Raw genomic sequence first — 19,592 nt, forward strand, 5'->3', positions numbered from 1 at the left:
CATGGCAGCGAGAGGACGCGAGCTAGCTCCTGTCTCTTCCCACGTGGGCACCAATGCCATCGTGGGGGCTCCATCCTCGTGACCGAAGTATCCCCCAAAGGCCTCTTTTCCAAACGGCGTCACCTGGGGATTAGGGCTTCAACATACACACTGTGAGGGGACCCGAACATTCAGTTCGCAGCATTTCACTCGGCCCTCGCCCCACGGCATGTCCTTCTCACGTGCCAAATATGTTCTGCTCATTCCAGCAGCCCCCAGAGTCTGAACTCATTCCAGGGTCACCTTTAAAGTCCAAAGTCTCATCTAAACATCATCTGATATCAGTGAGAATCGAGGTGGGTACAATTCGTTCTGAGGCAACGTCCTCTCCAGCCCTGAAACCACAAAGCCAAGCAGGACACATGCTTCCAAGTCACAGCAGTGAGGCAGGCGTGGGACAGCCATCCTGAAGGTTAGCAGAGCACGCCGCCCCAAGGGGTGATGGGAGGACCGCAGGAGTCACGCCGCCCCACCCCGTGCAGGCTTGGTGTATTGATTATTTTGAGCTGCACTCCCCCTTAGCTGCCTGAAGGCACATCCTCCAAAAGGAACTCAACTGTCAGGAAGCTTCTCCCAGGAGAAGACTGACTTTGTCACCCAGAGGAGACTGACTCACCACAGGAGACGGGAACAGACATCAGTACCAAACCCGAACATGTCACAACCTCTCACACCTTCTCTCCTTTCACCCTTCCTAAAAATCACTTACGCTCCCCTGAAAGGCCTACATCCCCTCCTCCTCTTTCCCGGAAACGGCATCCAGCCCTGAGCGCCACGCCGCCTCCTGCTGCCCTCATCGGTCCCTGGGTCTCCCTCGTGTGTATGAGGCATACATGCTAATAAGCTGCTGTTTATTTTTCTCTTGTTAATATGTCTTTTATTACAGACGTCTCAGCTAAGAACTCAGAAGGGGAGAGGGAAGAATTTTTTTCCTCCCCCACAATTCTCATTCCAAAAAGGAAAAATAGGAAAGAAGGAAGGCGTGAGAGGACCCAAGCAAGTCCAAAACCTAACAAAACAAACTCCATGACACCTCAAGGATCTGGAACAACCCTCTTTGGCTTGATGCTCTGCCCTCCAGATCTGCTGGGGTGGCAGCACCGGCCCCAAAGAAAGTTGGGGGTGGACCTAACATTAATTGAGTTTTTGTTTTTCAGACACTTTCTCTAAATGTTTTTAAATAACAGGGGGGAAAATCAGATCTGTTTCTTTTTTTTTCCAGTGAAAATGGGACAACCTATCTCCCATATTTTGGGTCATGGATTTATAACCATTCTGGGGTCATGGAATCCTTTAAGAATCAAAAGGAAACTGTGACTAGTTGTTATATGTTAAGGTCTCAATGAATTAGGCTTATTTCTGAATGCTTTTATCTCTTTGAGAAATCTGCTTAACTATTCCTATGTGAATATCACCCTGTTTTTATTATAAGATTTTATGCTAAATCTTAGTATCTGCTGAGGCCAGACCCCCCTCACCATTCTTTTTCAGAACCTTAATTCCGTGGGAAATGGTTGCATTTTAAAATAAGTGCTTCAGGTAAAACCGAATAATCACCTGAAGGAAACAAGCATTGACGCCCGCCTGCAAACCACCCGCAAACCGTCAGGAAATGGGAGCTGAAGATCTAAATTTGAAAGATAAATTAATAAAACTATTAGTGTATTCTAGAGAGACCCCAAGAAAGACAGGAAACCCAGAACCCAAGAGGAAAAGGTAGACATGTTCAACAACATAAAAATTAAACATCTTATCTTGGCGATATCCATTATAACCAAAATGAATGAAATGGATTAGAAAAAAATATTTGTTGTACAGGACATATGACATATAATGTCATAACTATGGAAATTATTAAGAAAAATACAACCCAATAGAAAAGTGGACAAAGGAAATGGAAATGTACAGAAGAACCTGGAAAAGGCCAATGATTTATAGCAACTTAAACCTGCTTGGTTATGAGATAATAAAATTCAAATAAGAAGATACAATTTTTCAACCATCAGATCTGCAACATTTAAAACATGTAATGCTGGTAACAATACTAGCAGATGGTATTTATTAAGTGGACCAGTATATGCTAAACACTTTATGTGGATGATCTCATTCAATATTCGTGATAATGCTAAGAAGTAGATTTGTTTAAATTAAGGAAATGACTCAGCTAGCAAATGGCAGAGCCGAGACTCGAACCTGTGCGGTCTGGGAGCCCAGGCTCTGTTTCAGCATGCCCAGTGCTGGTGGGAAGGCTTGTGGCCATGTGGTTTGTGACAACCTTTAGAAAAAGTAACGTGGTAAATAGGTATTGGTAGTAAAAACACATCCCCTTTGACCTGCCATCCCCAGAATAAAAGACACACCATGACCGTGGCATCATCCATTATCACTTCTTTAGCTACTTGGTAGAACTTACCTATAAAACCATCTGGGTTTAGCAGCTTTTTTTTTTTTTAATTTTATGTTCTGTTTTGTTGTGAGTACATTTTAAACCCCTGATGGTTGAAGATATAGTTTTAATTTTCTGTTGCTTCTTAAATTGGTTTTGGAAAATTCTATTTTTTCCAGGAAATCATCTGTGCCATTTACTAGTAAGCTCTCGTCTCCCAGACCTTAACCTGTCTTCCTCCATCCGCCTGACACCGTGGGTGCTGGGACTCTGCAAACCATGCCTAGTTTTGCCTTCTAACAGTCCTCAGCCCCAGGGATGCAATTTTTCCTTTATTTATTAGCTCTGAGGTACCTCAGTGTCCTCTCTTCACCTTTTTAGCCAACCAACATCTGCTTAATCAATTTCTGATTTAAATTTCTTTCTGTTTAAATACCCAGTGTGGATTCTGTTTACCCAACAGGACCCTAACTTCTACATTTCCCACATTGTCTAAGTTTTCAAATTTATTAGAAGAAAATTATTTATGGTGATCCCTTATTTATTAAAATCTGTCTTATCTATTGATTTGTCCTTTTTTATTCCTAATGCATGCATTTATTTTCACTTAATTTTTGTCTATTTCTAGTAGTCTTTTAAAATAATAATTTAGTTTTTGGCATGTTTCCCAATTTGCTATATTGGATACTCTTCACTTTCAACCTTCCATTGTTTCCCAGTGTAAGCATTTTACTTAAAAATTTCTCATAAATTACTACTTTAGCTGCATATATGAACTTAGTATTTTTATTCTTCAAGTTTATATATTTTCTAATTTCTATTATGAGTACTCCTTTGAATCATGAGTGTTTTTAAAATTCCAAATATATTGATTATTGTTTTCTTATTGATTTGTAAATTACTTGGATTTGGTTAAAGAACTTGCCCAGTATGATTAAGTTTTGTGATATTTGCTGCGAATTCCATTATGGGCTAGTAGTGGTCAATTTGTATAAATATTCAATATAAGACAAAGTTCTCAAATTTGGGGTTACAGATTCTACGTCTACCCAGTAGATCAAGCATAACTGCATTGTTCAAATCTTCCATATGCAGATCTTTTTGATTTACCCACTCCTGAGAGTGATACGTTACAGTCTCCTATTATGATGGTGAATCTGTCAATTTCTCTTTGTGATTCTATCACTTTTTTTTTTTTTTTTTGGCTTTAAAGTACTTGAATGCCAGGACACACCCAAGGATGTAAACTGCAGCAGGAGTATCTTGACAAAACCCTGAAAAGAACACACTTCTAAATGTTCATCAGCAGTGAACTGGCTGAATTCATCGTACGAAATATTCCATAGCCATTAAAAAGCATGAATTTGTTTCATATTTACTAACTAAAGGGAGGTCCATGTTAAGAAAAAAGGCAAGTTTTGGAGTATGTATACAGCATAAAACAAAAGAAACCCTCTTTGTGAGCATGCATCAACATGCGTGAGTTAGAGAACAGGCTGTCAACATCGTCCTCCAGGGAAGTGACTGGAGGAGAGCGGGCAGTAACAAGTACCTCTTTTATTTCACCTCCTACAGTGGCCATGTCTTACTCTGGCAATTTGAAGAAAGTCTAGTGCAAAAATGATGATCAGCACTCATCTTCTGAAGCCTGATGGAGAGATATGCCATGTGGAAAAAGCAAGTCACAAATGTGATAATGCAATCTCATTTATTGTAGTGATGTGTACGTGTCGACGTGAACATAAGGGAACATCTGGGAACACATTCACTAAGTCAATATTATTTTCTTTACTTCAACGGTTACAGGGGCTTTTTCACTGCTACGCTTGTCTGTTGTTTGCATTCATGTTATATGTCTGTATTAACTGCGTGTGCAAACGTATAATGAGGTTCGTACCTACAAAAGGGCTATGGACTCTTCGAATGAAGAAACTCAAAACAACAAAAAAAGTCCAATCACTTCAATGCAGAAATTAAATGCAATTTCAGGCAGTTCACGGACTTTTTGAAGTCTACTTGCAGGTGACCTGGATTTCTACTCCAGTAGACACAAAGGGAATTTAACAGCAGAAAAACTGGTTGGCCTGTCAAATCTCCCTCTGTCCCCTGGGAGAGGAGCTGGCTCCAAGGCACAGTCTTTGGGACTAAAAGCTAGCTGGACTCTCATCTGCAACGAGGACTCCGACGTCACTGGAGCGAGATGCTGCTTGAACGCCTCACGCCGCTCCTGCTGTGCGGACACCTGCCTGTGCGAGGTGCGAGGTGCGGGCCCCCGGCCTTGGTACCTTTTTGTGTCTGTTTCTCATCATCTAAGCCACTAATTTTCCAAAGGGAAAGAGAAGGCTATGAGAGTGCGGTTTGTAAACATATTCAATGTTATAATTTCATCTTTGATAGTAAAAGGAAACTATTGTTTTCATAATATAAACGTGCCTGGGTGGGGGATATGCCCCGTAGAACACGAGCTCCAGAGAGTCTGGAGAAGCCGCTGGGAAGGTGGGCAGATTGCTCTCTTTGAATCATGCTTAGGAGGTTGAACTTTATTCTGAAGGCAAATAGAGGAACTACCTACAGGCCTGAAGTTGGGAAGTGACAGGACTTGCGTCTTTTTCGGACTCCGCCAGCTGCGTGGCGGAGAGGGACTGGGAGGGCAGCAAGCTGGGAAGTCACATTAGTCTCGTGCAGTGATTCAGTTTAAGGGATCACGGGCTTGGATTCTGGGTAACAGCACAAAGAGTAAACGTCAGTCCGTTGTTTGGAGAAAGATATTCCAAAGGTAGAATAGACTTGGATTTATGAGTTTGGGGGTGTGGGAGCCAAAAAGGAGTCCAGAGAGATTTCCAGGTTTCTGGCTTGGGCAGCTGGATGCTGGTGACGCCGCACTGACAGAGGAGGCTGGGGCAGCGCTGAGGCGGTTGGGGAGGATGGAAACAGTAGTTCCGAAAAGCATGCTATGTCCTCTTTCCTCGCCTCTAGGAGACTGACAGACGGCCCCAGATGGATGCCAGGTCTCCTGCCACATTTTCCAAGAGTGGCAGCCGCTGCCCTGTCCCTCCGGGCTGCCCAGCCCTTCTCTCTGCCCTGCAGGCCTAGGGTATTCGCTTAGCCCCCCTTCCCTGTCAACACCGCTGTAGTGGACGGTAAATTCAGGAGAAAGGCACAAACATAGGTTCTATCAGCCTGAGGGTAGAGCTTAATAATGACCAAACAAGACACATAGTAATACTTGATATATATCTTTTTATTATGCACAGATAAAGGACTTAAAACTGTGGTTATCAAAAGTATACATCTAAGCATGTTCACAAAATTGCCGACACACTGAACAGAGAAAAGAGTACAACAGGGGTGTTCAGACTGGCCACAGCGATTCTAAGGGCACTCCTTTTACCCTCGTAGACGATGCAAACAGCAACGCAATCAGGCTCATTCAGGAAAAACCAGAAGAGAGAAGTATTGCATTTGGAAACTGATAATAATCCTTTTTAGAAAAACATCTGTCAGTTTCATGAACAGCCCCCAGCTAGAACAAACAGGGAGAAACCACACACGCGATTCACCCAACAAATGTGCTCTGTTCACACAACAGCAGTGCAGCCACCACTCAAACCATGAGGTAGTTACAGTGCACAAAGGCCGGCGCGCGTGCGCGCGCCCCCACACACGCTCGCAGTCACGCCCACTGCGGAACACACACAGGGAACGGGTTCACCATCTCACTACAGACAAAGAAAAGGCCTTTTTTTTGTGTTTGTTTTGTTTAGAAAATGCTATAGAAACAGCTTAGACAGAAGGAATCTGACTTTTAACACATAAGAGTAACAGCTGGTAAACACCACACGGCAAAGAGCTACAGGAGAACCACACACGATCTGCCTTGGCGTTTAGAGCATCTCAACAGTATCTTTAGCATCAAACAAACAAACAACATGGCCTCTGCAAATTAAGGGTGCAGCCTGCAGAAGTGACAAAGGGCTCTGCAGAGAGAGGATTTAACTGGAATAGAACAATTTTAAAGCAACTTGCAGGATGTGTGATAAAGTAGAGCGTATACTGTGTATTCAAACCGTGAAGTATGAAGCCACTGGAAATGCTATAACAGAAAGCGAGGGGGAAAACACCCTTTTTTTAATGTTCATTTTTTAGAGACATTTCAGGACTATTTAATGACATTCACTCTCCAATTAACATGGAATCAGGTTTCATCAACATGGATTTCTTGATCTGAGTAAATACTTCTGGATAATAAAACCCAAACAAACAAAAATTGATTATCTTCTTCTCTCTCTTTTAAAATCTTTTGGTTTGCATCTATAAATTTGTAAGTTAATTTTAAATTATTTATAAAATCATTGGCAATGTAGCATCTCTCTCAAAAACATATATTTAAATATATTACCAAAGGTCTTAACCCTGTCCATCTAAGAGTTGGATCTTTTAATACCTCTTAATAGCTAATTTTCTTTTTAATAGGATGGAAAGGGTTTTTTATTTTTAACACAAAGAACTGATCAAAAGAGTTCACAGTAACTGTAATTAAACATTTCATATGGAGTAACTTAAATTTATCTAAAACACTTAAATATATCTTTATACACAGATTTTTGTAGTAAAATATAGCTATAAGTGACTTAAAGACTCTAGTCTTCTTTGAAGACATCTTTAAACTTTCTTATACATAGAATATGCTAAAACAATACATTCTGCTGAAGGTTAGGCAAAGCGCATTATTTTCAAACACAGGTAGCGTAATCTAGGTCCTCCACTCTGATACCTTTATGTTGAAAAAAAGTTAACTGAAGGGAAGTTTTTTCCTAATCTTGTATCTTCACTTGTATGTGGAAATCTGCAAAATTATCAATGTAGATAGCCTGGAAATCCTAGCCCTTGATTTGTTCTGGTTAAAATTATCCTGATTGAATATCTGTAACTGTCAAATCAACTACAGCATGACTCTGTGATGAGGCACCAATGATCGTCCACCTCCACCTGCTTGTTGTCTTTAAGTCTTGGGCATCACCAACATTTCCTACTTAAGGCTCCATTCACAGAGAACTAAGTACAGCTTCCTTAGTTTAAGGGCAGTGAGATTTGCTTAGGAATTTTGCCTGTTCTATTTGTAGAGTTGTTTGGAGGGAATTCTGGGAAAAGAATAATATTTATTTGCAATGAAGCTCTCCTCAGTAGTAAATAATCCGACATGGAACTTCCCTCTGTGTTCTTTTTTAACATACAGGTATCAGTTGAGCTTATTTTAGCTGCAAAGTGGCATCATATTATTCGATTTTAATAAAATTCACCTCAAATCCCTCTTTGAGTTTCTGGGATACATTCAAGGCAAGAGACATAAAGCAACCTAAGTGAGCGCCCCTCCCGTCACCGCAGCGCCTTCTTGGCAGAACCGGTGATGCTGTTCAGATAACCAGCCGGAACCCGAAAGGGTCTGCCATACATCCTCATCTTACAGGAGCTTGGTTCTTAGAAAAGGGTCTATTAAAAAGGTTGTCAGGTTTGGCATGGAAACGCTAATTCTCCCAAATAGATTTAAGAGTAAGTTCCAACCTTGAAGGCACAGGACGTTTTTAAAACGGAAACAAATTGTCTCTTCTTCAGAGAATGTGCCAAATGACATTTCATATACTTGTACTGGCACGTACATTGCTGTGCAAATTCCTCCTCAACTTTACAACTGGATTTTGCCCCAACTTATACATTAATTTATCAGAATACAATGTCATAAATGGGCACAAATCTGCAGTCCCAGGTTTTGGTCATTTTCAATTTCTATATGCCTATAGAGAAATACAAAACTTGCATTAAGACATTTTTGCTGTTGGTGGGGAGGAGGAGGAGGCTGATGAGGAAGCCAGCACTGGTTTTGGCCCCAGGGAATAAGAAAGGAATGTTGCCTTGACGTGTGTCAGGATGCAGCCGCTGAGGGCAGGACCTGTCCAGCCCACACGTCACTCCTCACAAGGCGTGGCAGCAAGGCCAGAAGTGTGCATCCAGAAGGTGCAAGGCAGACATGGGGGAGCACACTGAGGAAGTCCTGAAGCATCTCTTTTGTTTTACGTCTTGGTCCAATTGTAAAAGGATCTCTGGCCGCAAGGCCTCATGGGTTCTCCTATCTGGCTACTTGCCTTCACCAGCTCCTAGAGTCCGGGTAACATGCAGGGCCCCAAACAATGGACATTCTTACCTGGACAAAGCAGCATCTTAAAAACTGGCATGTGTTTCACATTGAAAACCCCCAAGCCTGTGAGGGGCGGGTGGAGAAGGCCACCACCTTAGCTTTCTCAGATGAATTCTAGTGTGTTGCAGAAGCCCAGGGCCCACATTTATATTGGCCCTGGGTGGGGGGTGGTGAACACAACAGGTGATCTGTATGTTGAAATTCACTCTCTTTCCAAGGGAACCACAATTAAGCCTTTGGAGCCTGCGGGCTGGACCCAGGGCACAGGCCAGGGCCAGGCTAGGCGGTGCTGCTGCTGGAGCAGGGCGTGCTCTGCGTGCTGCCGATGCTGTGGGCCGCGCTGCTGTTTTCCGAGGCTGGCGGGGAGGTGGGGACCTGCTGCCTGCCTGCCGTCTCTCCTGCAGTGAATGAAGACAGGGGCGAAGAAAGACGCACGTTACCCGCGTGCACTCCTGAAAAGACCATCTCATCTGGTGTTCTCAACCGTGGGCAGAAGCAACTAGACCAGAAGGCCTTCCACCCTAAAACTCCTCTGTTTGTCGGTGTTTTGCTTTTAAAGCTGCTTGCGTGGGGAAAAGAGAACCGTTTTTAAGCTGAGAGGCAGTTACAGGGGACAAGACCCCAGAGAGCTGAGGACAAAGCCCCAGGATCTCAGCGCCTACGGCCTTTGAAGAAGCTGCCGTCGTCTGTGCTGTGCGATTCAGCCGACAAGCACCTGTATTCAGGGAATATCTCCCCCATAAAGGTGTCGTTGGGTTTGGAGGGCGGGACTTCCATGTTGTAGTAAGAGAATCGCAGCAGTCTGGAGGCCTTTTCCTGAATGCATTTTGTCAAAATGGAGGTGGTGGCGCCTGGATTTCCCCGAACCACAGCGGAGTGTCACGTGCGCCAACCACACAGCCCACCTGAGAGACAGGGCTGGGAGGAGGCTGCTCTCAGAGGACCTTTGGGGTCTAGCTGTTAGCACATGGGGGCCTTTAGGTGCCAGGGAACAGCCCCCCCCCATCCTGAGGTTCACTGCAGGCTGCAGCCTGAGTATCTCCCACCACATGAAGCACCCCACTTTCCATGGCACACCCCACTGCACTGCACTCCTCGGGCCAAACGCACAGTGCTGCGGACGGGAGGGAACCTTGGGCCGCACACATGGTCTGCATTTAGCGCTGCAGAAGGCTCTAGCGCTGTCTTGTCTTCAACGAAACTGGCCTCAGAGCAGCCCTCAAAAAATGGCTCCCGGTAGGGAAAAACGATCAAGGCTCTCTGATGACAAACACTGCATTTTCTTTGAAAAGTCAAAGGATAAACTTCATGAACTTCTGGCCAGCAGTCTCCCCGCCCCGGTGTGGGAAGCCCCAGAGGGCCAGGTCTGTTTGTGAATGAGCCTCCTCCTTCCTGTCAGGCTGAGATACACAGCTATCAGCCGGAGATAAGCAGCACTCTGGCCTCTTCGTGAAAACAAAACACACCAGCAGAGGCCCTGCCCTCCCAGGACAGGAACTCAGCCCAGGCCTCCCCCTCCCCTTTGGGGCCCCTCTAAAGCCTCTGCCAGCGCAGCAGGTCTGCACAACATCGGAGCGGCCCAGGCCTCTGGGCCTGGCCACCGCCTTCCCGTCACCCCTCTCCTCCAGCACTGGCTACAGCACACGCTCCTGCCTCAGCCTCGGGGCCTTCCTGCTGCATATCTGGCCCCTGCTGCATTTCGTCTGGTTATCTGTTCATCTGGGGTCAGCGGGAGGAGAGGGGAGAGCAGGTCAACATTCCCCAGAGGCCGAGAAACTGCACTTCGCTCTTCTTTTCTCAGCAACTCATCTTTCGGACCCTTCCCAGCACTGCCCTCCACCCTCCGTGTGTGCAGTAACGAAAGGTGGGGAAGTCTGCCTCAGTGACAGCGACTTTCTGCCAGAAACCCACTTTCCCCAGAGTGAGAACTTGAAGCCCAAAGCAGAAAACCCCCCAAGTCTCCAGACACTAGAACAACTCGTGATACACTTGAAAAACGCAGTCCCCTGGCAGCCCCGTGCTGCTCCACACCCAGCTGGATTCTCATGGTATCAATTAGCAGGGCTAATGCGGCTGCGTGCTGTGTAAAGCACATTTTAAAAATATCATTTCCCCATTTAAATAGAGGCTACGTCAGAAAAGCACGAGGCCAGGCAGCACCCACCCCCCAGCCCGGCTCACCTGGGCGCCGTCTGTTCGGCCTGGGAGCAGCCGGGCAGGATGGCTGTGGCTCACGAATTGACGGTGAGCCAGTCTGTCTCCTCCACAATTTGACATGTGCCGATTATTCACATTCAGGAAGAGTGCCAGCGCTCCTCCCTGCCCAGGAAGTCTGAATATTTGCTTTCCGATGTCTATTTGCCAAATATAATTTGTTGCCATGTCAGTTTATTTTAGTCGCTGCCCATTAAAAAGGTCTTTCAACTTCCAGAGTTTTGAAAACTCTTCTACAGCTAATGCCAAACACTGTCCAAAATGAAACCCCAAGCAAAACAAAACAAAGTTCCCTGTGCTCACGACTGCAGGACACCCTTCAGCACAGTGGACAAGCCAGCTTAGCCTAATGATCTAGCGACTTTGAGCCGACGGATTCTCAAAGATCCTCCTTAGAAGTGCTGAAAATACCTCCCGTAGACAACGCTCTCTCCCGCCCGAGGCTGTTCTCACGCGAGAGACGTGAGCTCCCCCAGGACGAGCAAACGTCAAGAAGTCCCACCTTCTGAGAAGCTGAGGGGAGCTTTCTCCCTGTCAGGTGCAGGTGGCGCTACAGGAGAATTCGCCGTGAGAAAGCAGGCTTCGTGTGCAGGTGCTTCTGCTTGAAGAGCAGTGCTGTCTCTTGGGTTTTCTGAGATGGGCTCCTTGGCTCCTGTTCTCTGTCACAGTGGCCTCCGATTTCTTGGAGCACTGACTTTCTCTAAAATACCCGTGGGGTGACAAACACAACCAGCCTACCTCTGGAGAAGGTGGTCAGGGAGGACCTCACTTAGCGAGTGTGAGGGGTTCAGCGAAGCCTCGCTGCCCATAAACATCAAACTTGGCCGCGAGAAGAAACGTGTTCAGTCCTCGTGCTTCGCTCCTACCATCTCAAACCACTGAGGGGGAGACATCTGGGGAGGAGGGGGTGGATAGTGGAAACGGGCATCTGGTACATGGGGTACCTGGGAGGAGGGGTGCTAGGACAAGGACGCATCCCTCAGCTCACCCGGGAGCCTGTGGCAGGGCCTCGGTGCTGCCAGACACGCTTTCAGGAACAGAAACGTGTGTGTCGTAAGGGACAACCTGCCTCCTTTGCTTAGCTTGGCCTGGAGTGCTCCAGGTCCGGCTCCCTGCCACCTCTGGGGAAGTCTGCCTTACAACCTGACTCGTACCTCTGAGTCCTTCAGCGCCGCAGGGCCTGGGGAAGAAACTTTATCTAAGAAAGATGTGGATAACACGAAGAGGCTCTATGGGGAAAAAACAAGAATTTTAAAGACGGTGAGAGGAATCTCGATCATTGAGCCCAAAGCAGACTGTTTGCAAACAGTGCCCACAGAGGATTATTACACAGAGCAGCAGACAGGTGTTCTTTATCTCCCTTGAGGGCAGAACAAGAGGAAATAAGTTTAGATGGAGATTTCGGTCACAGAGAAAAGAACTTGCTGATTATGGGGACTGGTTAGTTAGAGCGGGAACTTATGGAATTTCTTTCTTGGGAGACATTTAAGCATTGGACTGAAAACCACATGCCTGGGGGTGATTTAGACTTAATATTACTTGATGCTAGAAAGAAAACAGAGGTCTTTTCCTCTAGGCCTATGTGTTGGTTGCAATTTTGTACCAATTATTGTCTCAATTTCTTGATCCCCTAATTGTGACTATTTCACAAGCTCACTCCCATAAGGAGAGTGAACCACACCACCTTTCTTTAGAGAAGCTTTCAATCACTGTTCATCATTTTCAAAAATTGCCCCTCCTCACGTTTCAAGAAAGAAGACTTTCCTTTTGTAGGCAATACTCTGCAGGAGGGGGTGAATCAGATGTTACACGTTTGGCAAAAGGCAGGAATGTCCCAAGGCAGGAATCAAAATCTTTCAAAATATCCTGCCTGCCATGTTCTTTCTATACTGCTGCAATATAGCCAGCCTGTGGACACCTGCACTTTGGCTTTCTGTGGGCATCTTATTTTGACTTAACCCGAGCACCTGGGTGAGAGGAGCAGCTCCCACCTTCTCTGCAGCCGTCCCAGGGTTCCCATCCGCTGTGGCTGCACCTGTCTGATCCCCGGGACGTAGCCGCCTGCCTCCTGCTTTGGTTCTACCTTAGCCTGCTTTCTTGCTGTTTCTGTCTTCGCCTGGACTAGACTTGAGGGCTTGGAGAAACTTCAGATTTCTAAAAACGTTGGAAGCCTCTAGAGATGCTTCTAATTACAAGCTCTTGCCCGACTCAGGTGGACCTGGGAACGGGCCTGACTCCTGCTGTAAGAACATGTGGCGGGATCAGCCGAGGACGGCGGCTGGGACAGGCACCGCTGACGCAGCACTGCGGCGGTTTCTGTCGCTCTGGGAAACATGTTCCTTCTGCTCTTGGATTTTTTTTTTTTTTTCTGTCTACACATCTGAGAAACCTTACATTTTTGTAGGATTCTGGAGTTCAGAAAGCTTTTCATATGCATTTCCTGTTTAAGTACTCACCCCCAATAACCCTGTGAAGTAGAGACCATCTCTTTGTCTACCTAAGGGAAATGTGGTAAATATACCTGGCCCGGGTAACACGATTAGCAGTTGTAGAAACTGGACCTTCGAATGCAATTTCTGATGACAGCCGGTGCCAGAGGGTTGTACAGATGACATGCAGAAGGTGGCCTCCCTCCCACGCTTTCCCTCTTTCTCCTCCTCCTATCGTCAGATTTTGCATCCTGCTGAGGGACCACAAAGGCAAATTAAAGTAAAGTAAAGTAAAGATCAATTATAATGACTTCTAACCCACCCATTCTGCACAGTTTTGCCTGCAAGTAGAAGGTCTTTTGGCTTGGAGAATGGGGAGGAAAGTTTTTGAAATTGATCAAAAGTGATTAAAACCTTCTCAAAAGGTAGTTTAGTTCACTCTTCTCACAGGAGTGAGCTTGTGAAATAATTACAATTAGGATATCAAGATTTGAGACATTAACTGGTACAAAATTACAACCAATTCATAGGCCTAGAAGAAAATCTTACCAAAATGACAATTTACAGATCTGTAAAAGAAGGAGGAAGCAGACTGGAGGCAAGATGACAGCACTACGGTACTGGAAGCTGGTGACGAAATGGGCAGGCAGAAACTGACTCAGCAGATTCAAGAGAACAGGTACCTAAGCCAACTGTAGGAAAAGCTGAGAAAAAGCCAGGTAGTAACACGGAAGCCCTAAGAACTCAGGAAACGGTGGCATCAGGTCCCCCAGGAGAGAGGGTGAATGTGGGGCTGTTGGCCGTGGGATTGGCTGAACTTCCATATAAGCGCTAACATTTTTCAAAATCCCTTCCTTTACCTCACGGTGCAGGGACGAAGACTCTCCAAAGAGGATGAAACTAGGGTTCCAGGAATAACCAACACCTGGCAGGACTGAAGGTGGGGAACCATGGTGGCAGGGAAGGGTCACACTAACGTCTACCTGCTGAAGGATATGACCCCCAGAGTGCGGACAGCCAGACCTACAGCCTCCAGGAAGGACAGAGGAAAACCTGCTTCACAGGAAACTTCATGAGCTCAAGAGGAAAGATCCAAAGACGTGGGATCAGGAGTCCCCCAGTAAAGGCCCAGCCAGGTTGCTGGGGGAGAGCTCACAACCAGCCTGTCCCACCACGAGCTCAGACCTTCTCTGTTCTTAAATAATTCTGTATTAACATTCTCAGAGAGATACTGCACCCATGAGACAAGAGTAGGATGTATGTTTTTAATTCATAGGAAAAACTTCTTGGAATTAAAAAATTTGAAGGCAGTATTAAAAACGCAGTAAGAAACTGAAAGATAAAGACGAATACATCTCCTGGAAAATAAAGAAAGGAAAAAGGTGGAAAACAGAAAAGGAAAATTAGAGGACCATTCAAAATGTCCAGCTTTCAAATAAAATCAGGGGTGAGAAAAAAATAAATAATTCTAAGAAAATTTCAACAATGATGGACACGAGTTTCTAGACTGAGAGGGCTCAATGAACGCCCAGCATGATGCATGGAAACACACCTGACTCAAGCACCATCATTTAAAATTTCTTCCAGAAAGGGGGAAAAAGAACAGGTCAGGAATCTGAATAGCTCTGAACTTCCCAAAAGCAATCTTCTGAGCTAAAAGGCAATGAGAGGTGGTTTCAAAATTCTGAAGAAAAATTATTTATAACCTAAAATTCTATACCTTGCCAAACTATCTACCAAGTGTTTGTATAAAATGAGGACAGTTTCAGACATGCAAGGTGTGGAGAACATGCACCTCTTATGTTCCCTTTAAATCAGGAAGGAGAAAGACAGGGGACACATCTAAAGTCCTGAAGGAAACAGTCAGGAGAACACCTGATGTCTGAACATGTGCAGAGGAGACCGGGACAATGGCAGAGCCAGCAGGTGGGTCAGTGGTAAGTACACAGGAAACCAAGGTAACGCGGGGGCGGGGGGAGAGACAGTTACGGATTCTAGCAAAAACTAAAAGTCACGCGGAGAAATACTACTATTACACCACATGGCTAAAGTGTGGTTGGTATTTAAGGAGTCATAATAGTGTAAACAGTAAATGCTGATCTAACCAAAATTTCAGTATAATTCTGTGCAGAGGATGGTGGGGATAGGGGAGACAAGAGGGCATGAATGTGTAATTGGGGAACAGGGTGAAAGAGAATTAAATTTTCATTGTCCACAGTGAGAGGCTGACAGAAGAGGCTTAAAACTGGTAAGTCAAGAGGTAGCAATATATTCAGGTTATTCAGAGGTTAATGTCCCAGAGAATCAGCCAAGAGTCAAAAATGATGCTCTCGGGGGTAAGAAAAGGGAGTGGGCGGGAGGGCACTCGCGTTTCTCAGAACAAGTACTGCAGAACCACTTCAGCCTTCCAACTATGTGCATGTTGTGATAAAGCTACAAAGTTTTACTGAAAAATAAAAATAAATGCTTTTGCTCCTCTCCTCAAATGAAAACGTACATATGCTACTCACGGCCTATGACTTTCAGGACCTTCACGACCGACCGGAGGTCGGGGGCCCTGAACCAGGCCCCGGGATCGTGGCGCTTCCACGGCTCCACCCGGGCCCACCCCCACCTGGCTGCCCCTCCTCTCTGCACCACCTTCGTGGACAACGTAAGTTTCAGGAGTGGAGTTTTTCCAACGAGGAGAATATGGCCTAAAGGAAGCACCCCTTACTGTGCGCAAAGCTGTCACGCGACAAGGTGGGGCCCCAGCTTTTCTGGACTAACCGACAGTCTAGGTGTGTGAGCAGACACCTGCAATTCAACCTCGTGGCTCGGCTCTGCCCTCGGTGCTGCAGATGGAATGGGAAGCACAAAGGGAAGGCGCCCAAGTTAAGGGCTGTTTTTGACATAGAGGCAGGTGCTGCCTGAACCCCCAGACAGGTCGTACAGGGTCTGCTTCCCACAGCGTCGATCACGTGGAAGCTGGATGGACCGGGTCAGTGTCTGCACAGACGCTCTCCACAGCGCCGCTGCACTGTGCTCTCTTTTTATGGAGACTTGCCAGCTGGCCCAGGTAAGCCACTGAGGGGTTTCTGGATAGGACACTGTCGTTTGGTCCCAATGTGAGCCTTTTTCTTGCTTGCATGACACTGGTATTCCTTATGAGCAATCTTTAAAATGAACCAGAATCTACAGCTTTTAATAAGCCATCTAAAGCTGTATCATATGTGATGCTAACAGGTTTGGAGCCCAAATGACAGTGGTTTTTAGCTTTTAGCTTCTGAATCAGCAAAATTTACCTTGTTGGAACCCATCACAGGAAAGGGTGTGTGTGTTTTTTTTTTTCAATCTACTTAGAAATCTATTTCCGTATTAACAAAACTTTAAAAACTCCTTAAGTCTCTGATTTGGGGGAGAAGGGAGCAGTAACAACACTCCTCGGAATTTAATGAGCAGCAGCAGGTGCCATAAAACCAGGCTTTGCTTTCCCCCAGGCTGTGATCCTGGCTGCGGACAAGAGTCTGGGGTTACCGGAGGGAGTTCCATGGGGCGTGTTCCAGGAGCAAGTGCTGTTTGATTGCCCTCTTCTGCCTCCACCTGGCTTCCGGGCCCTGCTGGCCTGAGGGTAGCCTTCAGGGTTGGAGGGTGCAGCTCTGTGACCAAGGCCGGTCACGGCTCAGCAGGGGCGTGGTAAGTCTGCGGTGACCACCCTGGAGAAATTCCTCAGGGCTACAGAGTCTTCTTGGAGTACTTTCAAGTTCATTCCTATTATTCGGCATAAGCCGTCAACAGCCCTAGAACCTCATGGCCACGCAGGAGGTTGGGAAAAATTGCAAAGAACTGTGAGTCTGAGATTTGAATGTGTCAGAGTTCCTGTGACAAAGTTACTTCCTCTAAGGTGCTCCTCTGCTAAACACTGTCCCTTCTGGTGCTGGTAGAGCTGTCCATGAAAAAGGACAGTCCTAAGCTGATTTGCAGGCGTGCGTATGTCCCCAGAGTCATTACACCTAAGAGACTTAGTTCCTCTTGCACATGAAATATACAGTTAACCCTGAACGATGCGGGGTTAACCTGCATGTAACTGACAGCCAGCCCTCTGCACCCACGGCTCCTCTGCGTCGTGGATTCAGCCGACCACGGACCGTGTGGTGCTGTAGCATTTACTACTGCAAAACATCCATGTGTAAGTGGCCCCACACAGCTCAAACCTGTGCTGTTTAGGGGTCACCGGGCCTCTACTCAAAGGTTGCTGACTGGGAACAACAGCTGAGGACTCAAAGCCTCACTCCTGAGCTCTCCTCAGCTTCTGCTTTGGGTTGAGTGACCTCCTTGTGCTCGGCACCACAGGGTTCATTCCTCTCTCCTGCCATAATCTAAAATAACTCAGTATTTTACTCAGAATGCAGTATTTGGAGTGAAGAGTCTGACAAGGATTAAGATGTGACTTCTCAAAATGCCCTTCAGTGCTTCTCTTCCCTTTAAAGCAGTCAGTGTTTCAGCCTGGCTCCCTGGACAGGCCGAGGCCAGGCCAAACATCGTGGCAGGCGTTGGTTCAATGGAGAACAACACAATTCCAAAATTGCAGACAGTCTGGGCCTGCTCCTAGCCTCTGACTGATCACACCAGCAGTTTACTGAGGGTCACAAGCGTCCAAGAACAGACAATACCAACTAGCTTGCTAGACAGGCCTCAGAATGCATGGATTTCCGTCCAGTAATTGCAAGGAATCTAAGAAAGCAGCAGCAGAAGGCAGACCGCGCGTTTCTTCCCCTGCACCACAGACGCCCCAGCCTGGCCTGCGTTCCGTGCTGGGGTCAGAACAGGCTCTCTGTTCAGGCCAGAATGTTTCAACCTTGGTACCGAGGGGAAGGGGTTAGGGAGAAAGGCAGATGAGAATTTTTAGGTGTAGAAGAGCGTAACTTGAAAACAAAGTGCTTTGTTTCATCATTTTTTAATCTGTTTACAATTCAGGAAGATATATTTTCAAATTTAAATAACTTTCTGGAAAGACATGAGAATTTTATGTTTATAAGAGAGGACATGGTATGGGTTTAAGTAAGGTTGAGAAATTCCGGTTTAAGCCATTGGCTGGGGCCTCTGGTGGACAGTGCTCGGCACCTTGGCAGATGTGGTAATAAAATCTTGGCTTCCTTTTTTACTTCCTGCCCATTTATACGTCTGCTCTGAAGTCTTCAGCTTTGGGGAAACGGTTTATGTTTCCGGTTTGTTTACATTAACTTTCTTCAATCAAACCCTAACCACAAAATAGCTTTATTTGAAGCTAAACTTCAGCAACATCTCAGTTGCAATTAACATAAATAGTTTAAACATCCCTTTTCTAAATCTGCTTAAAGCAAACTGTATTTTTGCAAAACCCATTTATGCCAAATACGTAAACGTGAAAGCAGTGGGAATGAACGTTCCTCTTCTCGCTCGTTAACACGCCCAGCCACCCACGAGCGAAACCCCGGGCGCCCACAGCGTGGCAGGCACGTGGGCTGTGCCAGCCGGCACTCAGCAGTCCCACTGACCTGTGTGAGAATAGATGCACCACAAGGCCCCCGTCAGCAGCGCTCCGATCACAAAGGCCGCGAACGCAATGCCCATCACGGTTAGGGTGTCCAGGCCGTGGAAAATCGCTAAAATGAAGAGAAACCAGTGCATGCTCTGAATTAGTCTGCGTCGTATGCTGCAGTTTTATAACGTTTCACAAGTGTCGTCAGACAGGCTGAGCAATGACGAATGAAACCCGAGGCTAAGATGAGGGGGGCTCCACCCACACACGCTGTGCTTGTAACTTGCAAATATTTTCTCAAAAGAAAAGTGAAATTCTCGGATTTCCAAGATATCCTCTGCTTGCAACTTATTTGAGCAAAAAACTTACTAAAATATCAGATTTGTCAACTCTGTGAGACCCTAAGTCTGTGGCTCATTGTCTCCATCTGAGGACCTACTATGTGAATGATAAAGTGGCTTGAAAATTCAAAGACGAAGGCGCTTGGGAAAACAGGGTGTACTTCCATGATCAAAATCTGACTTATTGCTTCTCATTCACTGGATGCTTCCAACAATGAGACACCACATACAAAACATACTTCAAACACAAACGTGCTTTCATGAACATGTACAAGCAAGAAAGGTAATGAGGAGAAAGGTGGCGAGAAAGAGAAAACAGAGCAAGGATAAAGTGCCCCGTGGGCGCCGTGTCCCTGCCCCCCTCACATCAAGCCCTCCTTCTCAACAATCTGCTGTGCCATTTAACACAACATACTTTTCCACACTTTTCCAACCATGATCTTTCCTACGAGGGGAACAGAAATGCTTCTTAGTGGAGAGTGATGTCAGT

General features: G+C 46.0%; 1 protein-coding gene across 6 annotated transcripts in view; it reads right to left on the bottom strand.

The window, feature by feature from the left end:
- Positions 1-5,648: 5,648 nt before the first annotated feature.
- Positions 5,649-19,592, bottom strand: part of TGFBR3 (transforming growth factor beta receptor 3) — a 182,393-nt gene continuing 168,449 nt past the window's right edge. For 2 of the 6 annotated variants that reach the window (XM_064488706.1, XM_064488705.1), the window contains exons 16-17: positions 18,778-18,885; positions 5,649-9,016 (exon numbers count right to left, since the gene is read on the bottom strand). In XM_064488706.1, the coding sequence (XP_064344776.1) occupies positions 8,898-9,016; positions 18,778-18,885 (227 nt within the window). In that variant the 3' untranslated portion in view covers positions 5,649-8,897. The other 4 variants (XM_064488703.1, XM_064488702.1, XM_064488708.1 and 1 more) reach the window with 4 other exon arrangements.

This window comes from Camelus dromedarius, chromosome 9, assembly GCF_036321535.1.
Source record: "Camelus dromedarius isolate mCamDro1 chromosome 9, mCamDro1.pat, whole genome shotgun sequence".
Taxonomy (NCBI): domain Eukaryota; kingdom Metazoa; phylum Chordata; class Mammalia; order Artiodactyla; family Camelidae; genus Camelus; species Camelus dromedarius.